The 25,509-nt window shown below is 52.0% G+C and overlaps 3 protein-coding genes across 3 annotated transcripts; 2 read left to right on the top strand and 1 right to left on the bottom strand.

Moving 5' to 3' along the window:
* Nucleotides 1–18: 18 nt before the first annotated feature.
* LOC122895834 (transmembrane protein 265) lies at nucleotides 19–3,986 on the top strand. Its single transcript, XM_044233579.1, has 3 exons — nucleotides 19–542; nucleotides 1,578–1,748; nucleotides 3,493–3,986. Exons 2-3 carry the CDS (start codon nucleotides 1,581–1,583, stop codon nucleotides 3,652–3,654), a joined length of 330 nt encoding a protein of 109 aa, XP_044089514.1. The 5' UTR covers nucleotides 19–542; nucleotides 1,578–1,580; the 3' UTR covers nucleotides 3,655–3,986.
* A 7,815-nt stretch (nucleotides 3,987–11,801) lies between these two features.
* On the top strand, nucleotides 11,802–20,197 carry SEPTIN1 (septin 1). The gene is made up of 12 exons (XM_044232920.1): nucleotides 11,802–11,840; nucleotides 16,204–16,305; nucleotides 16,481–16,571; nucleotides 16,684–16,770; nucleotides 17,054–17,177; nucleotides 17,484–17,618; nucleotides 17,714–17,831; nucleotides 18,903–19,004; nucleotides 19,139–19,238; nucleotides 19,457–19,622; nucleotides 19,839–19,929; nucleotides 20,035–20,197. Exons 1-12 carry the CDS (start codon nucleotides 11,802–11,804, stop codon nucleotides 20,119–20,121), a joined length of 1,242 nt encoding a protein of 413 aa, XP_044088855.1. The 3' UTR covers nucleotides 20,122–20,197.
* A 584-nt stretch (nucleotides 20,198–20,781) lies between these two features.
* MYLPF (myosin light chain, phosphorylatable, fast skeletal muscle) lies at nucleotides 20,782–23,187 on the bottom strand. The gene is made up of 7 exons (XM_044232547.1): nucleotides 23,143–23,187; nucleotides 22,409–22,504; nucleotides 22,084–22,159; nucleotides 21,783–21,887; nucleotides 21,598–21,676; nucleotides 21,012–21,060; nucleotides 20,782–20,920 (listed from the first exon to the last, which is right to left on the bottom strand). Exons 1-7 carry the CDS (start codon nucleotides 23,143–23,145, stop codon nucleotides 20,816–20,818), a joined length of 513 nt encoding a protein of 170 aa, XP_044088482.1. The 5' UTR covers nucleotides 23,146–23,187; the 3' UTR covers nucleotides 20,782–20,815.
* Nucleotides 23,188–25,509: the final 2,322 nt, after the last annotated feature.

The raw sequence follows: 25,509 nt of genomic DNA, 5'->3' as shown, positions 1-25,509 counted from the left end.
GAGGGTTGGGTGGGAACTTGGGCATCGTTTTCTTCTTCTCGTTCTGGCCAAAACCCTAGTACCTGATATCTAACCCAGAATTATGTGTCTTTGAGGCAGAAGTCCCGCAAGAGGAGGAAAGTTTGGCAAATCTGATCTGGTAGGGTGCCTTTCCCTATATTTTCAGTTTTGAGTCACTCCAACTCCCACTTTTTCTTTCCTCCTATTCCCTTAGTTCCTGGGCTTTCACTCAGAGTTTTCTGATGCCTCAGACTTTTCCCTGCTCTCACCCCTCTTGTTCAGGTGCTTTCACTCCTTTTCCAGAAGGCAGGCGTCCAACCTTCAGTCTCTCCATTCCCCTCTTTGCTTTCCTCCATCTAGCCAAACTAGTTTGAGTCAGCCACACCCCTTTCTGAGCTCCCGGGGCCTTTTGGGTGGTGACTGGCCACCCAACCCCACCCCCGGGCTTGGCTTGGAGGTCTGAGTCAGCTCCATCTTCACCCAAGCCAAATCAAACCAGAGGCAGGAGCCGAAACTCGCAGTCCCTCGAGGCCCATAGCCAGGTAAGAGCCCTTGTTCGGTTTTTAGATTTCCTTTGGTCTCCACTCCCTAAACCCTCTCCTAATGACTGTGTCTGTGTTCAGCACATCCGCTCTTTCCTCATACCCCCTGTCCTGCAACTGTGTGGCAGAGCGTCTTTGGGCTCGGCTTATCTTGCCTCCTTTCACTCGAGCCCTTGTTGCTTGTGTTCAGAGAACCGCAAGGGGCTCCGTTTTGTACAGGGTGTAGGGATGGTTGGAGATGGGGGTGGAAAGGTGGCTTGCTGCCACAGCTCAGAGGGGCTGAGAAGTTAGGGAGAGGAGAGATGATTAAGCATCATTATGCAGGTTTCTGTGTGGGTTATGAGGTCATGGTGTTACTCTGAATATATTGGGTGGCCTGGGTTAAAATGGCGAAAAGAGGCAGCAGGGAGTCAGCATAGCAAAGGAGGCCCAGTTTGGGGAGGTCTGGTTTTACTGAGTTCAGCTTCATCAGCCAAGAAGAGAGCTTAGATGGGTCCTTGCCCTCTGCTTTCTCCCATCTCTGTGTCTCATCCACTCCGTTTTCACATGAGACAGCTGCTGTGCTTGAAGTGGGGTGGCAGGGCTCAGGGGGCCATTTCATGAGCCCTTCTTAATATTCACGAGCAGCTTTTGAGGGACTTCAGAGAATGTTAAGACCCTTTGAAATACAGTTTAAATTCACTGATTTGTGCAGTCTGATTCCAACCAGCTTTTGAGATTCTGTGTTTCTCCTGCTTATCCGTGTGCACCTGTCATTTTTTTCCCGGCTTGTCAAAACAGTTAAGTAATACAGATGATGCTGCCTTTGTGCCGGCTTGCCTTTAAACACTCAGAATCTCAGGCTGAGAAAAAAGGATTCCGGCCGAACGTTTCCTCTCTTGGTCTGTGAGTCAGGAGAGGAATTCCCCAGTAAGGCAGCATTCCTGAGAGTTGGGCTAGGTCACAAGGACACAGCGGAGAGAGGGGCGGAGTCTGACCGACCCAGGCCAGTGGCTCAGTTGTTGGGCTTACAAGTACCTTGACTGTCGCCCACAGGTGATGGAGGACGAGGAGAAGGCAGTGGACACCTTGGTGAGCAACATGGAAGCTGCCCATCCTCCATCCCCCGTCCGCTGCTGCTGGCTCCGCCTCCGCTACTTGGCAGCTACTAGCATTATCTGCGGCTGCTCTTGTCTGGGAGTCGTGGCCCTTGTGTTTGCCATCAAGGTGAGGAGTGGGATTCCTGTGGGGGCAGAGGGGTGGGTGTAGTTAGGTGATGGTTTAGCGTATTTGGTCTATGTGCACTGATCACACAGCTGCTAAGTACTTGTCACAGTTTGGCTCCGGGCCTGGTGTCAGAAATGAGACCTGCTTCTGGCCCTCAGAGTGCCACAGTCTAATGAAAGAGAGAGCTGTGAACATGGGTAATTAATGAAATGTAGCTCATCAGTATTGTGATGGAGGAGACACAAGGTATTCTGGAAGCAAGGGCGGATATATATGTGTGATTACGTACCTGTGTATGTAGGGTAGGAGACAGGAGAGTAACCTTAAAGGATGAGTGACTAAGGGTTGAAAGGGCATTCCAGGTAAAGGGAGCAGTGTGTGCAAAGGCCTGGGCTCTTCGTTGCCCACGACTGGACCAGTGAGGAATGGTGACAGATGAAGCCAGAGGGCCCAGACTCCCAAGGGCCTCCCAAGTGGGCTCTCTGCGCAGCGGGGAGCCTGCTTCCCCCTCTCTCTCTGCCTGCCTCTCTGCCTACTTGTGATCTCTGTCAAATAAAATATTTTTAAAAAGAAAGTGCTGGGGAGTACTTTAAAGACTTTTTGCAGAGGAGAGTGACATGGTCAGGTTTGTGTTCTAAGGCCTACATGGAGAGTGGGTTGGAAGGGGCAGGACTGGAGGCAGTTGAGCAGAGATTAGAGCAATCTATAGCAGTCAGGAAGAAGCTGTGGGGTTTTTTAGAGGGCTCCACCATTTCCAAACACCTAATCGAAACTGCATGTTTACCTTTTTTTTAAGATTTTGTTTATTTATTTGACAGAGACAGCGAGAGAGGGAACACAAGCAGGCGGAGTGGGAGAGGGAGAAGCAGGCTCCCTGTTGAGCAGGGAGCCTGAGGTGGGGCTGAATCCTAGGACTCTGGGATCATGACTTGAGCCAAAGGCAGGCGCCTAACGGACTGAGCCATCCAGGTGCCCCCACATGCACCTTTTGAATGGCCACACAGGCAACTTAAATGTCACATGGGAATTTTCTCAATCCTGGTTTTATTTTAATAATCAGAAACTGTATTCTTATGACCTTGAGACTTTCTGGCTTCATCAGATCAAAATCATAAAAAGAATTCTTAATAAAATGATGAGGCGCATTGGGCTAATGAGAAGGGGGTGGTGTTCGGCTGGACGGGAGGGAAAGACTCCAAGATATCTCTCGGTTTCTTTTTTTTTTTTTTAAAGATTTTATTTATTTATTTGACAGAGAGAAATCACAAGTAGGCAGAGAGGCAGGCAGAAGAGAGGGGGGAAGCAGGCTCCCTGCTGAGCAGAGAGCCCGATGTGGGGCTCGATCCCAGGACCCTGAGATCATGACCCGAGCCGAAGGCAGCGGCTTAACCCACTGAGCCACCCAGGCGCCCCTATCTCTCGGTTTCTTGCCAAGGATTCCAAATTCTGAATGAATGTGGGATGAATAGAAAAGGGTTGGGGATAAAAGGTTTGAAAAGTACTTTCCCATCTGTGATCTTGTGAGCTAACAATGGCTACTTGGAAAAGTACACAGAGCTGAGTAGAAACCTTACTTTGTAGATGAGGCATGAGAAATAGACATTGGAAAGGGAAAAGACATTTTATTTCAGGGGGTTTGGGTGTCGGGTTTTGAGCCATTACAAGGATGGAGGATTGGTGTGGGACAGTGGGCTCTTTGGGGAAGAAGCAGGGGAAGAACCTAACCAAAAACCTGCCCCCGCAGGCGGAAGAGCGGCATAAGGCAGGCCGGTTCGAGGAGGCAGTGCACTGGGGGGCCCGGGCCCGGAACTTCATCCTGGCCAGCTTTGCTGTCTGGTTTGCTGTCCTCATTCTGGGCCCCCTGCTTCTGTGGCTGCTCTCCTATGCCATCGCCCAGGCTGAGTGACCCTGGGTGGCCTCTGCTGAGAGTCAGCAAGAGCTCCTGGATCCTGCAGTGCGGCATTGCTAGCGTCTGAGGCCAGCAGTGGTCCTTCCTGGCTGGAAGGATGATGCCTCTCTCAAAAGGCTTTGGAAGAGCTCTTCTAGACCTTTCTAAAAGGGGGCAGCAGCTAAAACTGTTGAGGGGAGGCCAGCCTGCTCTGTTCTTTCAGTGCCCACCATCCCCTATTTCCCCCAGCCTGCTACATCCTAGGGGCCTCGACCCAGAGGTGGGGTTGAAGACCAGGCCTGATTTTATTAGACTTTGTTTTGTAATAAAAATCTTTTTTAGCGGTGAAATGCTCCTGTCTAATTGTTGTACCCCTACTTTCCCCTGGCCCTTGGCGAGAGCCAGACAAACATCTGACTGATGGCAAAAGTCTGCATTTTCCCTTACCTAGGAGCTGCAAGAGGGTTTTTCTTCTTTTTTCCTTCTCCTGGAAGTTTCCCTTCTTGGAAAGAACCCAGCTTCTCCCTTGCGCATCAACAGAGAGTCCCTGCGGCCAGATAAGACAAGGAGCAGCTGCTCCTGTATTTATGGAGTGCTTCCTATATTCCAAGCTGTGTTCTTAAGCACTTTCTGTTACTTAACTCCTTCACCCCTCACAGCCACTCAGTAAGAGTGTTTTCACTCTTTTCATTTTATAGTTGAGGAAGCCGGCACCCAAGGTCATACAGCTAGTGAGATTCTGAGCTGGCATTGAACTCAGAGCCTTTGGTTCCAGAGTTGAGAGAGGAATGAAAGGGATGGCGGCAGCAGGTGAATTTCTGCCCTGGATGTGAAAGTCTGTAGGATTATCATGACTTTTTATATCCTTTATCTTGGGCCCTCCCAGTAATATTTTATTTTATTTTATTTTTTATAAAGATTTTATTTATTTATTTGACAGAGAGAAGTCACAAGTAGATGGAGAGGCAGGCAGAGAGAGAGAGAGAGAGAGAGAGAGAGAGAAGCAGGCTCCCTGCTGAGCAGAGAGCCCGATGCGGGACTCGATCCCAGGACCCTGAGATCATGACCTGAGCCGAAGGCAGCGGCTTAACCCACTGAGCCACCCAGGTGCCCCCCAGTAATATTTTAAACATATTTTACACCTGATCTTAGCCAAAGGGCCAAGAAGCGATTAAACATATTTCAAATTGTGAAGCATATCATATATGTAGGAAAATATCCAAAAAGAATACATAGCTTTTAAGTTAACACAAAGCCAACATCTGAAAACCATCATTCAGTCAAGAAGTTGAACCCTGAGGCGCTCCCGGACCACCTTTCGACCCTCCCGATGGCGACTCCGGCCTTTCTCCGCACAGGTACCAGCATTCTGACCTCCAGCAGTGGGGTTTGGTTTTGCCTGCATCTGAACACTATATAAATGGAGTCCTATGTATTCTTTTTATGTGTGACTTGTGCGACTTACTGTTGTCGGTGAGATCCATCAATATTCGGTGTAGCTGGAGTTGTCCTACTGTAGAGTATTCCATTATATGACTTTGTTAGCGGTTTAGCCATTTTCTGTTGGTGAACTTTGGGGGTGATTCCATTTGGGGGATATTACGAATCTTGCTACTATGGACATTGTTATATATGCCTCTTGGAGTACATGTGCCCTGGGAACTGAATTTTTGGGCTATTTCACCATAATTCAGAGACCAGCAGAGCACCTAAGGGAATTAAAGATATTTGTTGCACACTGAAGAGAGAGGTTTAAAGGGGAAGGTGGTTGTCTTCAATGTTCCAAAGTGCTCCAGGAAAGAAAAGTGAAGAGTATCCATTGCTGGTCCCAGAGGTTAGAGTCACAACACTAGGTAAAAGCCATACCTAGGGCAGTGGCTCTCAATCAGCTTCATAGTAGACCACTTGGGGAGCTTTAAAAAGTACTTAATGCCTGGACCTCGGCCCTACAGATGCCGATTGATCGGTGTAAAATGCTGCCTGCCTGGGCACATTTTAGAGAGAATTATTTATTTATTTTTAGGTCTTGCTATTTTTAAACTCCATTTTGAAAAAATTTCAAACCTACTGAACAATAAAAGAATAGTACAATGAACTCATGTGTGCTCTTCACCTAGGTTTATAATTTTTCACATGTTTTACCACGTTTCACGTTTACCGCGTGTTTCACCACATTTGTTTTAAGATCTTTCTAAATACACATATTGTTGGGTCACCTGGGTGGCTCAGTGGGTTAAAGCCTCTGCCTTTGGCTTAGGTCATGATTCCAGGGTTCTGGGATCGAGCCCCGCATCGGGCTCTCTGCTCAGCAGGGAGCCTGCTCCCCCCTCTCTCTGCCTGCCTCCTCTGCCTGCTTGTGATCTCTGTCTGTCAAATAAATAAAATCTTTTTAAAAAATAAATATACATATTGTTATTGCAGAGCCATTTGAGAATAAGTGGAAGGCCCTTTATTCCTAAATTCTTCTATTTTTTTTTATTTCACTTATTTGACAGATCACAGCAGGCAGAGAGAGAGAGAGGAAGGGAAGCAGGCTCCCTGCCAAGCAGAGAGCCTGACTCGGAGCTCCATCCTAGGACCCTGAGATCATGACCTGAGCCAAAAGCAGAGGCCTTAACCCACTGAGCCACCCAGGCGCCCCATTCCTAAATTCTTATTTACAGTTTTTTTTTAAAAGATTTTATTTATTTATTTAACAGAGAGAAATCACAAGTAGATGGAGAGGCAGGCAGAGAGAGAGAGAGAGGGAAGCAGGCTCCCTGCTGAGCAGAGAGCCCGATGCAGGACTGGATCCCAGGACCCTGAGATCATGACCTGAGCCGAAGGCAGTGGCTTAACCCACTGAGCCACCCAGGCGCCCCTTATTTACAGTTTTTAGTGTCAGTATGGTCTCAGATTGTTTTTTAGTTCAATTTGTTTTATCCATTACTGTCATCCTTTTAAAATACTTGGTTGGAGTATAATTTACATGAAGTAAAGTGCACAGATCTTAAGTGTGTGGCTTGGTGAATGTTTCATATAAACCCATCTGTATAATCACCACCTAGGTGAACAGAACATTTCTAGCACATTAGAAGGCTCCCTCGTGGCCCTGTCTCATTATTCTTTTTGTTTCTGATTTTGACCAGTGGAAATTGCATCAGCCTAGTTCTTTTGTCCTGATAAGTCCCCACATTTCTTCACTTGCTTTCTGGCACAAATTATTCCAGGCTCATCTTACACTTTCTCTGCTCCAGCCTGGGAATTGGTCATTTCTCCCAAGGAGTCCTGGTTCCTTGAACTGGGGCCTGTCACGTTGAAATCAGTATCTAGACTAGCGGTCCTCATTCTCCTGAGATGTGACTACTTCTAGGCCCTTTCAGAGGTTAGAGCTAGAAAATATACCTATTTTTAAATCTATGTTTAAAATCATACCTCCAAGTTCAATCAGTCATAAGATTCTTTCTCTCCTTTTCCCATCTCAAATTCCATAGTCCCATACTAAGATTGTTGGCTGCCAAATACATCAATATGTTTATTCACTTGCAAATATATTTAAATATAAAAATATATTCACTTGCTCAATTTCTGAATAATCCTATTATAATAACAAACGATAAGCCTACTAAGTAAAGTTCAAGTTTTCTTTGCCAATTATTTTGTCTTTAGATTGGTGGTATAAAGTCAAAGTACTCTGTTCAAAAGTTACTTGGATTCGTTTTTCTCTTATATGGTTGTGATCCCAAAGTGCCATTTCTAAGATAGTGGTTAGAAGTAAATGAATTCATTCTGTGCCTCTTGCTGGAACAGGATCTCCACCAGGGTAAGGACTCCCTCCGCCCCCGCCTCCCGCCTCCCCCGCCCCGCGCCGCCGCTGATAGTTTAGCGTTTAGACGCTCGGCAAATATTTATTGAATGAGCAGGTGAATGCCAGGGTTGAGCTGTGCACTGAAAAGTCTTAACAAGTGAGTCGGTCCTGGCAGTATCTCCGCTCGCCAGGCTGAGAACAGAGTGTGCTACTCCCGAGGCTTGTGGGCGGCGTTGGAAGAAGACTGGGGCAATGTATGACCCCAGATGGTGAGCCCGCGGGCTTTGGAGGTATTCAAGAATCCGAGCAGCCGGAGGACGAAGCAGCCCCTGCTGGTGGACGGGCCACGCTTCGTCCAAGGCCACACCAGGTGGCAAGCTGGGGGTCCAGGCTGTGAGCTCCGAGGGTTCAGAGCTGGACGCGGCCCCTGAAAGCATACACTTAGAGCCAATCTCAAAAAGAGCGGATCTGGTCAGTGATGCCAGGAAGGGACCCAGGGAGTCCTGCCCACGTCCGCGAACGTGAGACGCAGCGACCCCCGCGTCCGGCGTGCCCAGACGCCGCGCTTCCGGGTGAACCAACTTCCGGGTCCCGTTCCGGGCTCCCACCGCACTAGACTACAAGCACCCCGCCCCCGTCGGCCCTCGCAGATGCTGTGCGCTAATTGGCTGCATCTGAAGCCCCGCCCCAGCGTCTCTGCCTTTGGAACTCCGAGCTCTAACGCCCGCGCCAACCTCGAGACTCTCCGCTTCCTATTGGACTGCAAATTTCCAATCGGAATTGTTTTTGAACCACAGTTTTCCAGCGCCGCTGGCCATTGGCGGACAGGATGGGGGCGGGGCTTGGGGTCGCTGCCGGCGCCGCCCGGGTGTAAGGTAAGGGACGAGAAAAGCTGGAGAGGGATGTTGGGACTAGATTAAACATGTAAGGCCTAGATCGAACACTAGGCTTTTGATTAGTAGGCAGAAGGGAGCTAGGGAAGGTTTCCGAGAAGGGAAACAGGATTAAATCTAGACTTGGATCAATGTGGCCGCTGAGTGCATCGCTGAAGAGAACAGGGATGTGGGGAGGCAGTTGCAATTGTCAGGATGAGATCAAACGAGGCCTGAAGTAGGGCAGAGGCAGTGAGGCTGGGGAGGCTTGTCGAGGAGCCGGGACAGTCCCTGAGACGGAGCCCCCCACGGTCTGACGCACAGGAGGTGCTCAGAGACGTTGGCTCCTTCACCTCGGCTTTTTTTCTCCCCTCCCCCTCCCCCTGGAAGCACAGTTCAAGTCCGATTTTTCTGGGTCTCGGCCAGACACAGCCCAGCCCCGGAGTCCCCACCCGGCCTTTACCTGCCGCTGGCGGCGCACCCGCCCCGGCCCTCACCTGTGCGGGCGCCTCTCAGCTGCTCCCTGTCCTCTGCGCCCTGGAGATCCGGGCCCCAGGGCTCCACCGCGCGCTCCATCGCCCGCACACCGCCCTGCGCAAGGGGACAGACACAACCCCACGGTCACACAGCCATGTGCGGCCCGCGGCGCCCTGCCGCTGCCCTCTGCCGGCCACCGCGAGCACCGGGCAGCGGCCGGGTCCGAGGTGCGGGGCGCGGCTCCCGGTGACCCCCGCCCGCGCCGCCGGCCGCCCCTGCACCTGCTGCTCCTTCCGGCCCGCAGCGCCCCCTCCTCCTCCTGGGCGCCTCCGGCTGTGTCACCCCAACACCCTCGCGGGCTCCCCGGCCGGGCTCCGCCGCCCGAGCCGCCGGCGGCCCCGGGATGCGGGCTCCGCGCCAAATGGGGAGGGGGCTCGGACCCAGGCGTCCCGGGGGCGGCCGCCGGGGGCGGGGACGGGAAGCGGAAGCGCCGGTCCTCGCCGAGCCGCTCTAGGACCTGGGCGGAGCCGCGCGCCTGCGGGGCCGCCCGCGTCCTCCGGAGCTCGGTGGCCGGCGGGAGCCCGCGAGCCGCGGACGGGGCTACTCTAAGCCGAGGACAGCGGCCCGAACTCGGTGGTATTAACTGTGTACCTCCTGGGCTGCAGCCGGCGGGAGGGCCGGAGACGCCGCCTAATTACCGCTGTGCCGGGCCCCCGGCGCCGACCCCCGGGGCTGCCCGACCGCGCCGGCCACCCCGGCCCGGAGACACAAAGAGAGATCCGAGGACTGACCCGGGGAAAGCGGTGGGGGAGAGACCGCGCCAAACAAAGGGCGGCGGAGGGCGGCGGAGACCCCAGACGGGGCGGGGGCGGGGCGCCGAGACGCAGGAGACAAAGCGGGGCCGGTCCGAGAGGCCGCGGGCCGGGGGTGGAGTGGGGAGGGGGCTGGGCTAGGGGCGACCGAGGCCCGAGCGGCAGCTAGAGGGTGGAGGCGGGCTCCAGGGAAGCGGTGGGGAGAGGGTCGCGGGGCGGAGACCCTGAGCCAGACTCCTAAAGTCGCAGCCTAAGAGCCCCGAGTCAGAGAGGACACAAAGGCAGAGAGAGAGACGGCGACGGCCTAAAAATACAGGAGCAAGAGACTGGCCACCTGAGACAAAGAGATGTAGAAACGCAAGAGATCGTTACGAAGCGCAGTCGGAGAAACTATAAGAAAAGGAAGGGAATCCGGAGAGAAGCAGGCCAAGAGGCAGAGGAACAAAAGACAGTGAAACAGGCAGAGACAAAGAGATAGAGACACAAAGAGCCACGGGGAGACTAGGGGACAGGTCAACAGACCTACAGAGGCCAAACCCAGGGAGAACCTAAAAACATTAAACCCTGATTCCCAGCTTGGTGCGGCCACCGGCTGCCGGCTGCCATGGCTGGTTCCCGGGGAAATGCGCCCTGAGCAAGCTTGCCTTTGGGGAAAAGGGGAGTGCCTGGAAGTGTCCCTTGATGATCTCATGATAGGGAGGGGTGACTGAGGTTTGTATTATTAATTCACATTTAATTAGCACCTTAATGCTAAGCCAAGAGTTTGGGATAAAGAGATGAAACACATGTAAGATTTGTCCTTGGATGGTTCCATGTAGTAAACACACCAATCATGAAAAAGAAAGAATTGTGAGAGGCGTCTGGGTGGCTCAGATGGTGAAGCGTCTGCCTTGGGCTCAGGTCATGATCTCCAGGTCCTGGGATCAAGCCTCCTGTTGGGTTCCCAGCTCAGGGCGGGGGGGGGGGGGGGGGGGGGGGTGTGTGTGTGCTTCTCCTATTCCCTCTGCCTCTCCCCTGCTTGTGCTCTCTCTCTCTCCATCTGTGTCTACCTTTCTCAAATGAATAATAAAAGAATTGTGAGGGCATGAGAGAGTTCCATGTACTGCTACAAGATAGTGTGGGAGAGCAGGGAGAATTCTAAGCTGTGGGTATGAGTCTGCATGGTTCTGGGTGCCTGGTGTGCATGGATGTTAGACACTGACCGAAACCAGAACCACAAATCAATCAGCACATACTTAGGGATCACCACCCAATATCTAGACACTGTCTACGCGCTGAAAATACTAAGGAACTCAGGAAGCTCTTGGTCCAGTAGAATATGGAGATGCACGGGTGATAAGCCAGATTCTCTACCAACCTGATGAGAAAAATATGATGGGAGTGGAGAGAGATCTGTCGAGGTGGCGGCTGTGGACTCTGTCTTTAAGGCCATTCCTGCAGTCTGATTCCTGACCTTGTCATTTATTACTGTTTGACCCTGGGGAGATTTCTTCTGTTTCCTAACCTGTAAAATGGGGATGATAATAGCTAACTTGAGTGGTTAGGAATTCACATGAGTTATATGTATAAAGTGCTTAGCCAAAAATACTAGCTTTTACTCTTTTGGCTGGAGCAACCAAGAAAGAAACTGGCATTTTTTAGCTAAACCTTTCAGAACAGCTCAGATTTCTGCAAGTCCAGAGCAGGTGAAGCAGGGTTTGAGTGATCTCCAGGCAGAGGGAATGAAATGAACACCTGCCTACACACTAATTGAAAACCTACTATGTGCTAGAAGTTTGAGATCCAAAGATGGTTAAGACCTATTCTCCGAGAGAAAGACAGAATAGTTGTGTTTTAATGTGTCATGAGTTCACATAATTGGAAAGCAGTGGAAACTGAAGATAGAACAGTAAGTTTATTCATTTGTTCCACAAACATTTCCTGGAGCCCCAACAGGTGCCAGGCACTTGAGCTGGAAAACAGAGATAAGAGGGTACCAAACGACAGAGAGCTAGCCCCTCTTGGAGGAACCTTCCCCTGAAGTGTGGCCAGCCCGCACGCCAGACTCCTCACAGAGCTACCTTTGACTTTGGGAAGAAAAAGCATGGAGTTATTGGGTCCAAAGGTGCAGAAGCCCCCATCTAGAGATCTAGAGACCCCCCATCTAGAGATGCCTGCTGGGAATATAAGGTTGGTGGCAAGATGAAAAAGAACTAATCCAGATGATTAAATGCGAAGATGTCTATCTACTATATATTACTCCATAGGGCTCTCAAGGTAGGATTTTTCTCTGAACAGGCCCCAAAACTTACTACATGAATGAATGGACATAATTCACTGGAGTAATAAGTGTGTAAATGGAATATTGTGCCCCCCATAATTCATGTTATCTCTACAAGCCAAGAGCCTTTTCTTTTTCTTTTTTTTTTTTTTAAGATCTTTAAAAATTTATTTATTTGACAGACAGAGATCACAAATAGGCAGACTGGCAGGCAGAGAGAGAGGAGGAAACAGGCTCCCTGCTGAGCAGAGAGCCCGACTTAGGGCTCAATCTCAGGACCCTGGGATCATGACCTGAGCCTAAGGCAGAGGCTTTAACCCAGTGAGCCACCCAGGCGCCCCCAAGAGCCTTTTCTGTAGGGCAATGTGTTAACAGGCACAAACGCCTCAAATACGTGACTTCCTTTGACTCAGTAATTCCCCTTACAGAAAGGCCTAAGGAAACCATTGGACAAGTACACAATGATGGCTCCACAAACATGACCAACCCAGGCCAGCATTGTTCGTCAACTGAGTAAAACCGGAGTCAATCCAAGTACCAACACCTGTAGAAATTATAATGCAGGTGACCAACAGATACATGAAAAGATGCTCAACATCCCTGATCATCAGGGAAATGCAAATCTAAACTACAATGAAGGGCGCCTGGATGGCTCAGTGGATTAAAGCCTCTGCCTTTAGCGCAGGTCATGATCTCAGGACCCTGGGATCTAGGGTCCATGATCCCAGGGCCCTGGGATCAAGCCCCAGGGCTTGATCAGGCTCTCTGCTCAGCAGGGAGCCTGCTTCCCTCTTTCTCTCTCTTCCTACTTGTGATCGCTGTCTGTCGAATAAATAAACAAATAAAATATAAAACAAACAAACAAACTACAACGAGGTTTCCCCTCACACCTGTCAGAATGGCTGAAATCAACTGTACAAGAAACAGTTCTTGACGAGGATGCAGAGAAGAGGGAACCCTCGTGTACTGTTGGTGGGAAGGCAAACTGGTACCACCACTGTGGAAAACAGTATGGAGGTTCCTCAAGAGGTTAAAAATAGAGCTACCCCACAACCCAGCAATCGCATTACCAGGTATTTACCCAAAGAATCCAACAACATTAGTTCAGAGGGATACATGTACCCTGACTTTCACAGCAGCGTTATCTGCAATAGCCAAATTATGGAAGCAGCTCTGTCCCAGCTGGATCCAGGGGTCATAACCTGAGCCAAAGGCAGATACTTGACTGAGCCACCCAGGCACCCCTGTAAATGAAATCTCTTTAAAAATAAATTAACAATGGGGCACCGGAGTGGTTCAGTTGGTTATGCTTTGGCTCGGGTGATGATCCTGGGGTCCTGGAATGGAGCCCCGCGTTGGGCTCCCTGCTCCCCGGGGAGCCTGCTTCTCCCTCTCCCACTCCCATTGCTTGTGTTCCCTCTCTCGCTGTGTCTCTCTGTCAAATAAATAAATAAGCTCTTTATTTTATTTTTTAAAAATATTTTATTTATTTATTTGACAGAGATCACAAGTAGGCAGAGAGGCAGACGGGGGGGGGGGGAGGAAGCAGGTACCCCACAGAGCAGAGAGCCCGATGAGGGGCTCGATCCCAGGACCTGAGATCATGACCTGAGCCGAAGGCAGAGGCTTTAACCCACTGAGCCACCCAGGCGCCCCTAAATAAGCTCTTTAAATAAAGAAAGGAAGAAAGAAAGAAAACCATAAGAGAAAATACATTTATAGGGACATATTTATGGGGAAAAAAAAGTCTTCATATAAGTGCCCCCACCTGCACAGTTTAAACCAGTTTAAACCAGTGCTGGTCAAGGGTCCATCATTCTTGTGTCCCCCAGAGGGGAGGAGCTCCGTGTTTTAATTAAGACCTTAGGCCTGCTCAGCTTGATAAGAAATAGGAGGAAGGGCTGCGGTGGAGGAGGAGGGCTATGATTATCCCTTCCCTTGGCTTCTCCAAGTCCTCTGTTTATCTCCTGGTTGCACGACATTTTTAGCACCCGTGCTCTGTGGCACTTACGGTGGCTGTCTCCGTCTCCCCAAAGGGCCAAAACTCTGAGTTCCTATTTGGATCCTCAGCAAGGAGCAGTCACTAGGTTTGGGATGGTGACACTGTCATGGCCCTCCGCTCAGGCCATGCTCGCAGTAACGAGCCTTCTGTGGGAACTCCTCCGCATAGTGGCTTTCTGTGGTCATGTGGCCTTTCGTCTGCACCTATGCAGAGATCACAGGTGTCTCTTCTTATAAGGACACCAGACCTATGGGGTCAGGGGTCCCTACAACTTCATTTAGCCTCAATTACCTTCTTCTCCTTTTTTAGATTTTACTTATTTATTTATTTGACAGAGAATGTGAGAGAGGGAACACAAGCAAGGGGGAGTGCGAGAGAGGGAAGCAGGCTTCCTGTTGAGCAGGGAGCCGGATGCAGGACTCGATCCCAGGACCCTGGGATCATGACCTGAGCTGAAGGCAGACGCTTAACAACTGACCCACCCAGGTGCCCCCTCAATTATCTTCTTAAAGGCCCTCTTTCCAAGTCACATTGAGGGTTAGACCTCCAGCATATGAATTTGGGACTGGGGCATGAGGGGAGACACATAATTGAGCCCACAACAGAGGGTAACAGGAAAATAATAAGCAGAACCACAAGCAGTGGAGAAAGAAAAGGGGGTTGGAGCAGCAGACACGATCGAGCTCAAGCCAGGCCTTCGAGGCCCTAGGAGGAGACTAGCTTTAGAGGCTCAGAGAGGTGACTCAGTTCATAAAGGTTAAAGCCTACAGTTCATAAAGGGTTCATGAATACAGCTGATCGGACTCCAAAGCTCATGGCATTCAAAACTACTCGGGAGTCCTGAAAACCAGGTGGAAATGTGTGTATTTCATTTTACCAGGAGAACAATGGAGTTTAGAGAGGCGGTGACTCACCCAAGGTCCCATAATAAGTGAGAGAATTGAGGTTTGCAGAGCTTTCTGCCTCCAAAGCATGGCTCCTTTTACCTGTTTTGCTAGCCTCGGGCCATGACCAACTCCATTCACTCATTACTTCACGCACACATTCATCTAGGACATTACTGCCCCACACCTGCTTTGTGGTAGGCCCAGGGCAAGACCCTGAGGATGTAGAAATGAAGAGGACATGGTCCATGACCTCAGAAAGCCCAGCCAGCAGAAAAGATAGCCAGATGAACAGATGCAAGCTTTGGGGAGAGGTCTGTGGAAGGTGTTAGAGAGTTTGGAGGAGGGAAAACAACTGTTCCTGGCATAATTGGGCAAGATTTCCTAGAGGAGCAAGAAGAGATCTTGGAACCAAACCCTTGAAAGATCTGGAAGAGCAGAAGGAAAAGCTCAATGTGGACAGAGTGAAGGATGTGGGCACTCTCCAAGGAGGAGTGAGGGTTGGTTGATGAGGTCAGATGAGGAAAGCTCTGGCTGCCAGGCCAGAACTCAGAGTTAATTCTGAATTTACTGGGAAGGCCCTGAAGGAGCTACATCAGGGGACTGCCTTGGCCAGGATTCTAATGGAAGGTCTCTCTGGCAGTGGTGTCCAAAGACTTGAAGTCCTTTGAAGAATCGGTTGCACAGGGGTGCCTGGGTGGCTCAGTGCGTTAAGCCTCTGCCTTCGGCTCAGGTCATGGTCTCAGGGTCCTGGGATCGAGCCCCATATTGGGATCTCTGCTCAGCGGGGAGCCTGCTTCCCCCCACTCTCTGCCTGCCTCTCTGCCTGCTTGTGATCTATCTCTCTCTGTGTCAAATAAATAATTAAAAAACCTTAAAAAAAAAAAGAATCAGTTGCACAAAGGGGTGTCTGAGGGCTCAGTGGTCAAGTGTCTGCCTTTAGCTTACTCATGATCTCAAGGTCCTGGGATCAAGCCCCAAGGTGAGCTCCCTGCTTAGCTGGGGGTCTGCTTCTCTCCCTCTGCCCCTCTCCTTTCCCTTCCTCCCCTATTCACATGTAGAGTGTTCTCTCTTTCCCCAAAGGAATAAATAAAATCTTAAAAAAAAAAATCAATTGCATGGAAAAAAAGAAAAAGAATCAGTTGCCCAAGCTAGTAAGGAAAATTGATGGCCCCCTCCATCTCTAATCCTATTATGACTTTTGGTCCACTTAGACCCTGGGAACTTTTTTTTTTAACCATCCCAGTCCAAGCCTTCATCTCACTTGTTAGAGACACCAATCTGCTTCCTTCCTCTCTGCCTACACCCCTCCCTCCCACCAGGGTGATGGGGCTACAGTAGGGGCTCTGGATAAGGGTGTGCAGAGAACTGAGGTGCCGAAGCTTCTCATGGGGGGATAGCCAAAGGGATCCAGGAAGTGAGAACTCCAGGTATTCTTGGTCTTGGCTTTCCCCACCCATTTGAGCATCTCAGCTTCCTACACTGCCCGCCCCCTTATTTGCCACACTCAACTTCCTGCCCCACCAGAGGAAGTGGGGAGAGACAACAGGTGCAGCGACAGCCAGCAGGGTCATGGTGAGTCCTCCTGCCCCAGAATACAGGCATCTCTGCCCTCAGCCCCCAACCCCCAAAGTAGCCAGGCTCAGGTCAAGCCACAGTAGGCTGACTTCTCTCCCGCAAGGGCAGGTTATCCTGCGGGCCCTGCCTGCCGCTCCCAGCAGCCTCATACTGTGTGCCCTCCCACCAACAGGACAAGGAGTATGTGGGGTTCGCCGCCCTCCCCAACCAGCTGCACCGCAAGTCCGTCAAGAAGGGTTTTGACTTCACACTCATGGTAGCAGGTCTGATGGGTTTTGGACAGCGGACCAGTGGTGGGGCCTGGGAGTGGGCTTCCTCCAGAGACCCTGGCTGTCTCCTCCCCTGACCAGGTGGGAGGGTCTGTCTTGTCTACAGGGGAGTCAGGCCTGGGAAAATCCACCCTCATCAACAGCCTGTTTCTCACCAATCTCTACGAGGACCGGCAGCTGCCAGAGGCCAGTGGTAAGACCCTCCTGTCCTCTCCAGGGACTCTGTCTCTCCCATCCCCAGGCTGTGCTCTCTTTCTCTTCATTTGGCTCTTCCCCCTGACTTTCTGGGGACTTGGGTAGCTCGTTGCTTTTCTCTGAGACTCCCCTGAAAAATGGGTGATTCTGAGAAGGGAAAAATGAAAATTTGTGATTTTCACAAATTTTTCAGGAAAATCTGAAAACTGTGATTCTGAGAAGGGGCATCAGTCCCTGCCCAGACCCTTACCCAGCTCCCTGGCCTCTCCCCATCCACACAGCTCGCTTGACACAAACGCTGACCATTGAGCGCCGGGGTGTGGAGATCGAGGAGGGGGGTATTAAGGTGAAGCTGACTGTGGTGGACACACCTGGCTTTGGGGACTCCGTGGATTGCTCAGACTGGTGAGGAGCAGGGGAAGGAGCGGGGACCAAGCTGCCTGATGTGGCTTCTCTGTGAAGACGAGTGCTCAGTTCCAGGGCTGGTCTGCTCTGCCCTTGCCCTTCCCAGAAGGTGGGGGCTGCTTCTGGGGGCCACATGGCCCAGAGTGCCCGTGCGTCCGGACATCTGACTACACCCTGCTGACCTCTCCTGATGTCTTTGGTTGGAGCCCAAGACACTAGTTCCCACCCCCATAGTCCTGGCTGGCCTTGTCCCTTCCTTGCCCCTTCCGCTCTTCTCTGACTGGACCCCCTCGCCCCACCCCCCAGCTGGCAGCCTGTGGTGCGCTACATCGAGGAGCAATTCGAGCAGTATCTGAGGGACGAGAGCGGCCTGAACCGGAAGAACATTCAGGATTCCCGTGTTCACTGCTGCCTCTACTTCATCTCCCCCTTTGGCCGAGGGTCTGGGGGACACCCTGGGGGGTGGGGGTATTTGGGGAGGGGCAGGGAGGGTTTCTGTGGCCTAAGGCTGAGCCCTGACCGATCTCTCCATGCAGGCTCCGGCCCCTAGATGTGGCCTTCCTCCGGGCAGTGCACGAAAAGGTCAACATCATCCCGGTCATTGGCAAAGCAGATGCCCTGATGCCGAAGGAAACCCAGGCCCTCAAGCAGAAGGTATGTCTGGTGACCTCTGGTTGCTTGGCCCCATGTGAAGCCAGAAGTCATTATCACATCTGAGCTCGGCTTTGACTTCTTTGATCTTGGGATTGCCTTTGGGAAGCCTAAGGTCAAGCTACACTGTAGGAGAAAGTTTCCAAGGAAGGCTGAAGGAGCAGTGTCCCTGGAGGCCCGAATACAATCCCCAGACTGGATACTTGCCTAAGGCCTATCTGAGGGTGGCAGCAAAGACTCAATGACTCCTGACATCCCTCCAGCCCTGGGAGAATGACTCGCCTTGTAACTTCAGAGGCCCCTCCCACTCTTTCTGCTTAGGCCTCTCTGTCCAGGGCCTTTGGTGTCTCCCTCATCTTACAATCTTTCCAGGCCTCAGTCATCCCTGTTAGGGTGTCTTTTTTTTTTTTTTATAAAGATTTTATTTATTTATTTGACAGACAGAGATCACAAGTAGGCAGAGAGGCAGGCAGAGAGAGAGGAAGAAGCAGGCTCCCTGCTGAGCAGAGAGCCCGATGCGGGACTCGATCCCAGGACCCTGAGATCATGACCCGAGCCGAAGGCAGTGGCTTAACCCACTGAGCCACCCAGGTGCCCCTGTTAGGGTGTCTTTGTCTCTTTTTCACCATCTATATCTCTCTCATTGTCTGAGATTTATTTTTAAGATTATTTCTTTATTTTTTATTTTTTTTTATTTTTTTAAGTAGGCTCCATGCCGAGCGTGGAGCCCAACACGGAGCTTGAACTCACAACCCTGAGATGAAGGCGTGAGCTGAAAGCAAGCTGGGTGCTTAACCCACTGAGCCAACCAAGTGCCCCAAGATTTTAAGTCATCTCTACACCCAATGTGGGGCTCAAACTCAGAACCCTGAGATCAAGAGTCACATGCTCTACTGACTGAGCCTGCCAGCGCCCCTCTGATATTTTGGTTTGGGGCATCCTGTATGTTACCATCTCTTTCATGTCCTCTCTGTCTCTGACTACCAGGAACCTGTGTCTCACTGGGTCCAGCCAAGCAATGTCTGCAGCTCACCGCCTCTCTGTTTCTCACCGTCTGTGCATGTCTGCTTCTAGATCCGGGACCAGCTGAAAGAGGAGGAGATCAACATCTACCAGTTCCCTGATTGTGACTCTGATGAGGATGAAGACTTCAAGAGGCAGGATGCAGAAATGAAGGTGCAGAGGCAAAGGAGGAAGGCTCAAAGAAGCGAGGGAGGCGGATGTGGAGGTGGAGGCTGACAATAAGGTTTCGGCGGGTGTGTGTGTGGGGTGGCGTGTTCCAATGGTGATCCCTGACTCCTGCCTTCCAGGAAAGCATCCCTTTCGCAGTGGTTGGTTCCTGCGAGGTTGTGAGAGACGGCGGGACCCGTCCGGTGAGGGGACGCCGCTACTCCTGGGGTACCGTGGAGGGTGAGTATGGTGGGCACGACTTCTGAGGCCAACAGGGAGCCCAGAACGCCTCTGAGTCAACCGCACCCAACACATGAAGTCGGGAGTCCTAAGAGCCAAAAGAGGGGTCCTCGGACTTCAAACCCTCACCTAGAGCGGGGGCAGGACTCGGGGCAGACCCGATCCGGCCAGTAGGACTGGACTCAAAGCTTCCTGACGCTCGCCGGTCCGCCCCGCAGTGGAGAACCCACATCACTGCGACTTCCTGAACCTGCGACGGATGCTGGTGCAGACCCACCTGCAGGACCTGAAGGAGGTGACCCACGATCTGCTCTACGAGGGCTACCGGGCCCGCTGCCTACAGAGCCTGGCCCGGCCTGGGGCTCGTGATCGGGCCAGTCGTAGGTGAGAGCCCGACCTGAGTCCCAGGGGCCACAAGTTCCGGCCCTCACAGTCCCGGACCCGGCCTTCACCCCCCAGACCACTCTCCCAGAATCCTTCCTCGCCCACTTTGCTTACGCCTCCTAGACCCCAACCTCGCCCCACGCCCCGCCCCGCTCCTGCGACCCACAACGGAGTGTCCCGCCCTTGATTCCCTGTCCCTTTCCCCCCGCCCCCTAGTAAACTCTCCCGCCAGAGCGCCACAGAGATCCCGCTGCCCATGCTGCCTCTGGCAGACACCGAGAAGTTGATCCGCGAGAAAGACGAAGAGGTGAGCAAGGATCTCTCTTCCCCCCTTCCCCCAAGGCCCCAAGTCCTCTTCGAAGTCCCTCTCTGGCCTCCCCGACCCCACGCCCACAGTCTTGCCCCCGTACAGCTGCGCCGCATGCAAGAGATGCTGGAGAAGATGCAGGCCCAGATGCAGCAGAGCCAGACTCAGGGAGAGCAGTCGGACGCTCTCTGAGGACCCGCCCCGCCCCGCTGTGCCTCGGCTCCGCCTTCAGCCGGTCTCCTGACCAATCCTGGGGCCCCAGCCCGAGAGGCCCGCCTCGGCAGGCGGCTCGCGGGCGAACGGATTTGCCCAGTCCCAAGTCTGTAGCCCCGCCTTTGGCCCCGCCCCTGGCCACGCCCCGCCCCTGGCCCCCACCCCGCCGCTTTTCAATCAAGTTGTGACTTCAGTAAAAGCAATTTCAGGGATGGGGTGGCTCAGGCTGTTCGAGTGTGGGACCCTTAATTTCGGCTCAGGTCACGATCTCAGGGGCTGGGATCTAGCGACCCTGGGCTCCCTGTTCAGCGGGGAGTCTGCTGGATATTTTCTCTCTCCCTCCCTCTGCACCGCCCCCCCCCGCCTTGCTCGCGCGCTTTCCCTAATAAATAAATCGGTAAATCTTAAATAATAAAAAATAAAAGCAGTTTCCCTGAGGCCACGCGAGTCTTCCTTTCCCAGCGGGAGTAAGTGGCGGGTGTAGCGGGTGGAACCGAACCGCCCCACCCCGACCTCTGGGCCACGAATCGCTGGCTTCCTGTCCCCCCGGAGTCCCCCTCCCACAAACTCACTAAAGGCGCCACCGCTAAGAAACAGAGACCAGTTTAGTTTTATTAGAGTCGGGATGGGGGTGGCTGCAAGGCATTGGCCAGCTGAGGCCTAACAGGGTCCCCTACTCCTGGTCCTTGGCGTCACCATGCGTGATGACATAGCAGATGTTCTTGTAGTCTACGTTGCCTCCCACGTCGGGGGGGAAGGCTGCCCACATGTTCCTGATCTGGGGAAAGATGTAGGGGCGTCTCCTACGGGTTCTGTATGCTGCCCTCCCCATTCCCTCTGCTTCTCCCGGGCCCCCCTCCCCTGCTCACCTCTTCCTGGGAGAAGCGATCACACTGCGTGGTAAGCAATTCCTCCAGGCTGGAGAGAGGTGACATATGGGGAGTTGAGATTGGGCTTCATGGTTCCTTTCCACTCCCTCCCACCTCATCTGGTTGCCATTCCTAGTATCAGCTTGAAAACCGAAGTCACGCTAGATCCCTCACTGGTTTTCCAAAGAGTCTGGCCTCCGAGTTTTTGCTCTTCCCCTCCTATATGTGCTGTGAAGATGTAATCCTATTGCCCATTTCCACGGTCCTAATTTTTCCCTTAGCCCTTCCATCATACCTAACATCTGGTAAGAATTTAAGGAGGCTTGGGCACCTGGGTTAAGTCTGCTAAGCAGCTGCCTTTGGCCCAAGTCATGATCCTGGGATCCTGGGATCCTGGGATGGAGCCCAACTCAGCAGGGAGCATGCTTCTCCCTTTCTCCCTATCCCCACTGCCCCCACGCTCTCTCTCTCTCAAACAAATAACATCTAAAAAAACACAAAAACAAACGAACAAAAAAAAACCTTAAAAAAAAAAAAAGAATTTAAGGAGACTTTGTGTGCCAGAGAAGCTGGAGGGGTCACTTACAACTGCTTCTTGATGGTGCCCTTCCCCTCAGGGTCCAGGACCTTGAAGGCGCCAGTGATCACATCCTCAGGGTCGGCACCTGGAGGATCAGAAGGCACATGAAGCTGAAGAGTCGCTGAAGGGTCTGTCCCTGAAAGGTCTGGGGAGAGGCAGCGGGGTGCTCAGACCCTGGACACCTCATTCACCTTTGAGCTTCTCTCCAAACATGGTCAGGAAGACGGTGAAGTTGATGGGACCACTGGCTTCCTTCATCATGGCATCTAGCTCCTCATTCTTCACATTGAGGCGCCCTGGAGCAGGGTGGGGGAAGCTGGAGTGGGGTCCCATGCCAAGGGTTGATCCTTCTCATAAGTTCAGATCATCCCACCCATTTTTCGTCTGGGTGGACTGAGGCCCAGCGTGGAGTCAGCAGGGCTGAAACCCAAGGCTTCTGAATTCCTGGTACTCGGAAGCCTTGAATCTTTACAGGTGGGATAAGGGGCTCACCCATGGCTGCGAAGGTGTCCCGCAGATCCTCCTTGTCGATAATGCCATCCCGGTTCTGGTCGATTACCGTGAAGGCCTGTGGAAGGCAGGGGCAAGGAGAGGTTAGGTGCCCCGGGGCCAGGCTTCAGCATCTTTACCCCAGGCAGATCAGATTCTGGTCCCCAGCCAGCTGTTCCCTTGCATGCCAAATGCGGAGGGGAGCAAGGAGTTCTAAGCCCTTCCCCTCCCCCCAAACAGGTGCACATTCCAGGGAGGCAGTATTGGGGGGAGGGGCGGCAGGGGGTGCCTTTGGTCAGTCTTCAGTCTCCCTTCTCCCCTTACTCACCTCCTTGAACTCCTGGATCTGAGTCTGGTCAAACATGGAGAAGACATTGGAGCTTCCGCCTTCTGCCACTGCCCTTCTCTTGGCCTTCTTGGGTGCCTGGGGTTGGGGTGGGGGTGAGGAATGGGCAAAGGGGTCCATGAGCTAATGCCTCCTCCTCTTTGGAGGCAATGGATTAGATTCAGGGTTCTTTGAGTTGAGTCATTTTTTTAAAAGCAACGCTTCTGGTTTTAGGCTTTCCCCTCCTTATGACCTCTTTGCTGAGGGGACATGCTTTGGTGCAACCCGACATTCCTATCCTCCATCCTTCCCAACAAGTGGGACTCAACAAATCCCCTTCTCAGTGCTCTGAGCTTGCCTCCTCTGAGTCCCAGACTCGCTGTGCGACCCTGATCTACTCACTCAGCCTGTCTGAATCTCTGCTCTGTCATTAATAAAATGGGAGTTGGAATCCTTGCCTGACTGATCCCAGAGGGTTTTAGGAAGGGGGAGTGCAGGAAGCTATGGAGCATGCATTGAGAGGGATGGGTCTCCTGTGAGTGGAGAGTCTGGGCAGATGATCCTTGGCAGACTTAAGCAGATTTAGACCATGGTTCTGTATGCTCCTCATTAACAATGCCAAGAAAGAGAGGATTCATCTGTTTCCTCTTACTGGACTGGGAATTGGCTACTTTCTTTTAAAAAGTGAGGCTGCCTTGAGGTCAGAGGGATCTGGGTAGGGGCTGGGGGATTCTTACCATGTCTTCAGTCTCCTGGGGGGCAAGGCTGTGGCTCTGGCTGGAAAGGAGCAGAGTCAGCCTGTGCCTGTCCCTCTGGGGTTATATAGTCCTGCCCCAGGGAGCCCTCAACATACCAGGGTAACCTTAGCCTTGTGGGTGCCCACCCCAGTTACCAAAATAGCTCAGCTCAAGGCCTCTCCTTTCTTGGAGGGCCGGCAGCAGCTGGAGCCCAGGAAGGGAGGAGGGAGTGGGTCTTGGGATGCATGTCTCCCTAGGACCTGGGCAGGAAAGGATGTTCTCTTTCCCAAAAGGGGGCTCGAATGTGCCAGAGTTCAGAGAGGAACCAAAGTGAGGTACAGTAGGGAGAAAGATCGACCAGGCCCCTGTACCCCTGAGCGGGTTGGGTCCATATTTATTTATTTATTTATTTATTTTTAAAACACTCCTTGTTTTGAAATTAACATTTTTCTGTTTCCATGTATTTGTATTTTTAAAAGAAGATTTTTATTTTTAGGTTATCTTTTCACCCAGTGTGGGGCTCAAACTTTCAACCCAGAAATCAAGAATTCCATGCTCTAACCAACTGAGCCAGCCAGGCACCCTATCCAGATTGAAAGCCAGCAAAATTACTGAGGACTTACAGTATGCCAGGCACTGGGCTGTGCTTCATGGGTGCCCCTTGGCAAGCACAGCTCCCACTCCCATTGTGGGAGTTCACAGTCAAGTGTATGTGTGTGGGGTGCTGATAGAATTGAAAGGGAACTGTCTGGGGAAGCTGAAGAATCAAGAACGTCTTCTACATCCCCTCTGGTGGAGGCAAGGAGGATGTTTTGAGAAAAGATGCCAAGTATGGAATGACTTGGGAGAAAGAGGCTAGACTGCCCGGAGCAGAAAGCCTGCACTGTGATCTTGGGCTTTGTGCTTCAGCTCCCGGGGCCCTGTTTTCCCCATCCCACAGAACTTGTGGCTAGGAACGCTATTTGGAAACAATTTCATGAAATATAGTCATTACAATTAATACTTATGTTTTGCCTTGGTGCAGTTACAGCCTAGCTGTGGAGACAAGATAAAGGGAGAAAATGACATAATAGCCGATTAGGAGCACAGAAGTACAGGGCCCCTGTGTGGGAGTATGGTGATGACTTTATGAAGGCCAGGAGAAGTGAGTCAGGTGCAAGTGGAAGGGCAGGCATACTAAGCGGAGAGCACAGATGGACAAAGCCCTAGAGGAGTGAAAAATCAGGTCGCCAGAATGGTGTTGGGACTGGAGCAGAGGGTGTAAGCTGGAGACTGAGAGGGCTGAGCACTGAGACCTTAGCAACCCTGGAAGAGTTTGAAACAGGAGAACACAATCTAACATGCATCTATAATCATTTCCTTGGATCCTATTGTGAAATTTGGAACTCAGAGGAGGAGGTCAGAGCACCAAGAGGGACACTAGTTGGTCCCCTCCTCCCAGGTGACTGGGATGGCCAGTGGTTCCTTTCTCTCCCTTCCGGGCAAGAACCACCTCGGCTGACTGTGTGGAAATAGTGGCTGAGGAAACCCCAGGAGGCCAAGGTTGGCAAGTACACCCATCTCCTCCTTCTCTTGCTCCCTCTAGGACCCAGTGTCCTGAGGAAGGTGCCTCCTCCCTTTGCCCTCCTCCAGGCTCATGCCGATGTCTCTAAGACATTTTCTTTTCTGGGCACTGGGGCTCAGCCACCTGTTGCCTCTAAGAAAAGAGAAGGAGCCACCCTAAACTTAGCAGCTGCCCTTGGCCTCCTACCCTGGCTCCTCCCTGCGTCAGTCGACAGCTGTCTCACCTTATATGGTTACCATGGGGGTCTAGGCCCAGGGAGGAGCCCACTTAATCCTGGGTTCTGCGAGGGGAGATCAACTCCAGAGAGGGGAAGGGAGAAAGTGCTCAGGTAGCTTGGGTCAAATGGAAAGTGAGGAAATTGAGGAGAAGGAGACCAGAAGCTGTATATCTAAGTCAGACACTGAATGGAGATACAGGATCTGGGTCTGAGCTGAGAGTGAGTAGCCTAAGAGAACTCAGAAACCAAGGAGGACCTGGGACATTGGGAGCTAGGCCTGACTGAAATTTCAGGAGGTGGACCCTTTATGGAAATTGGGGAACTCTAACCCTGAGGCTCAAAGAGATGGGGGTCAGAGAGAAGAGGGACTCCTAAAGTCAGGGCTCTGTGTTTGTGATGTATGGTAGCCTGGGGGCTCATGAGATTGGGGTCTGTTTTCTCAGCAGAAAATGAGAGTATAAAGAGGTGTGGCAGTGATGGGAGAGGAGTTGATGGGTCCCAGATCCCCCAAAGAATAAGAACACAGATATAGGAGTTCATGGTTTGGTCATGGTTTGGTCTAGGATACCCACTACAATGTGGGGGT

The sequence above is a fragment of the Neovison vison genome, chromosome 14, assembly GCF_020171115.1.
Source record: "Neovison vison isolate M4711 chromosome 14, ASM_NN_V1, whole genome shotgun sequence".
In the NCBI taxonomy this organism is placed as follows: domain Eukaryota; kingdom Metazoa; phylum Chordata; class Mammalia; order Carnivora; family Mustelidae; genus Neogale; species Neogale vison.
The sequence above is the reverse complement of the archived record's forward strand: the minus strand, read 5'-3'. Positions and strand labels throughout refer to the sequence as shown.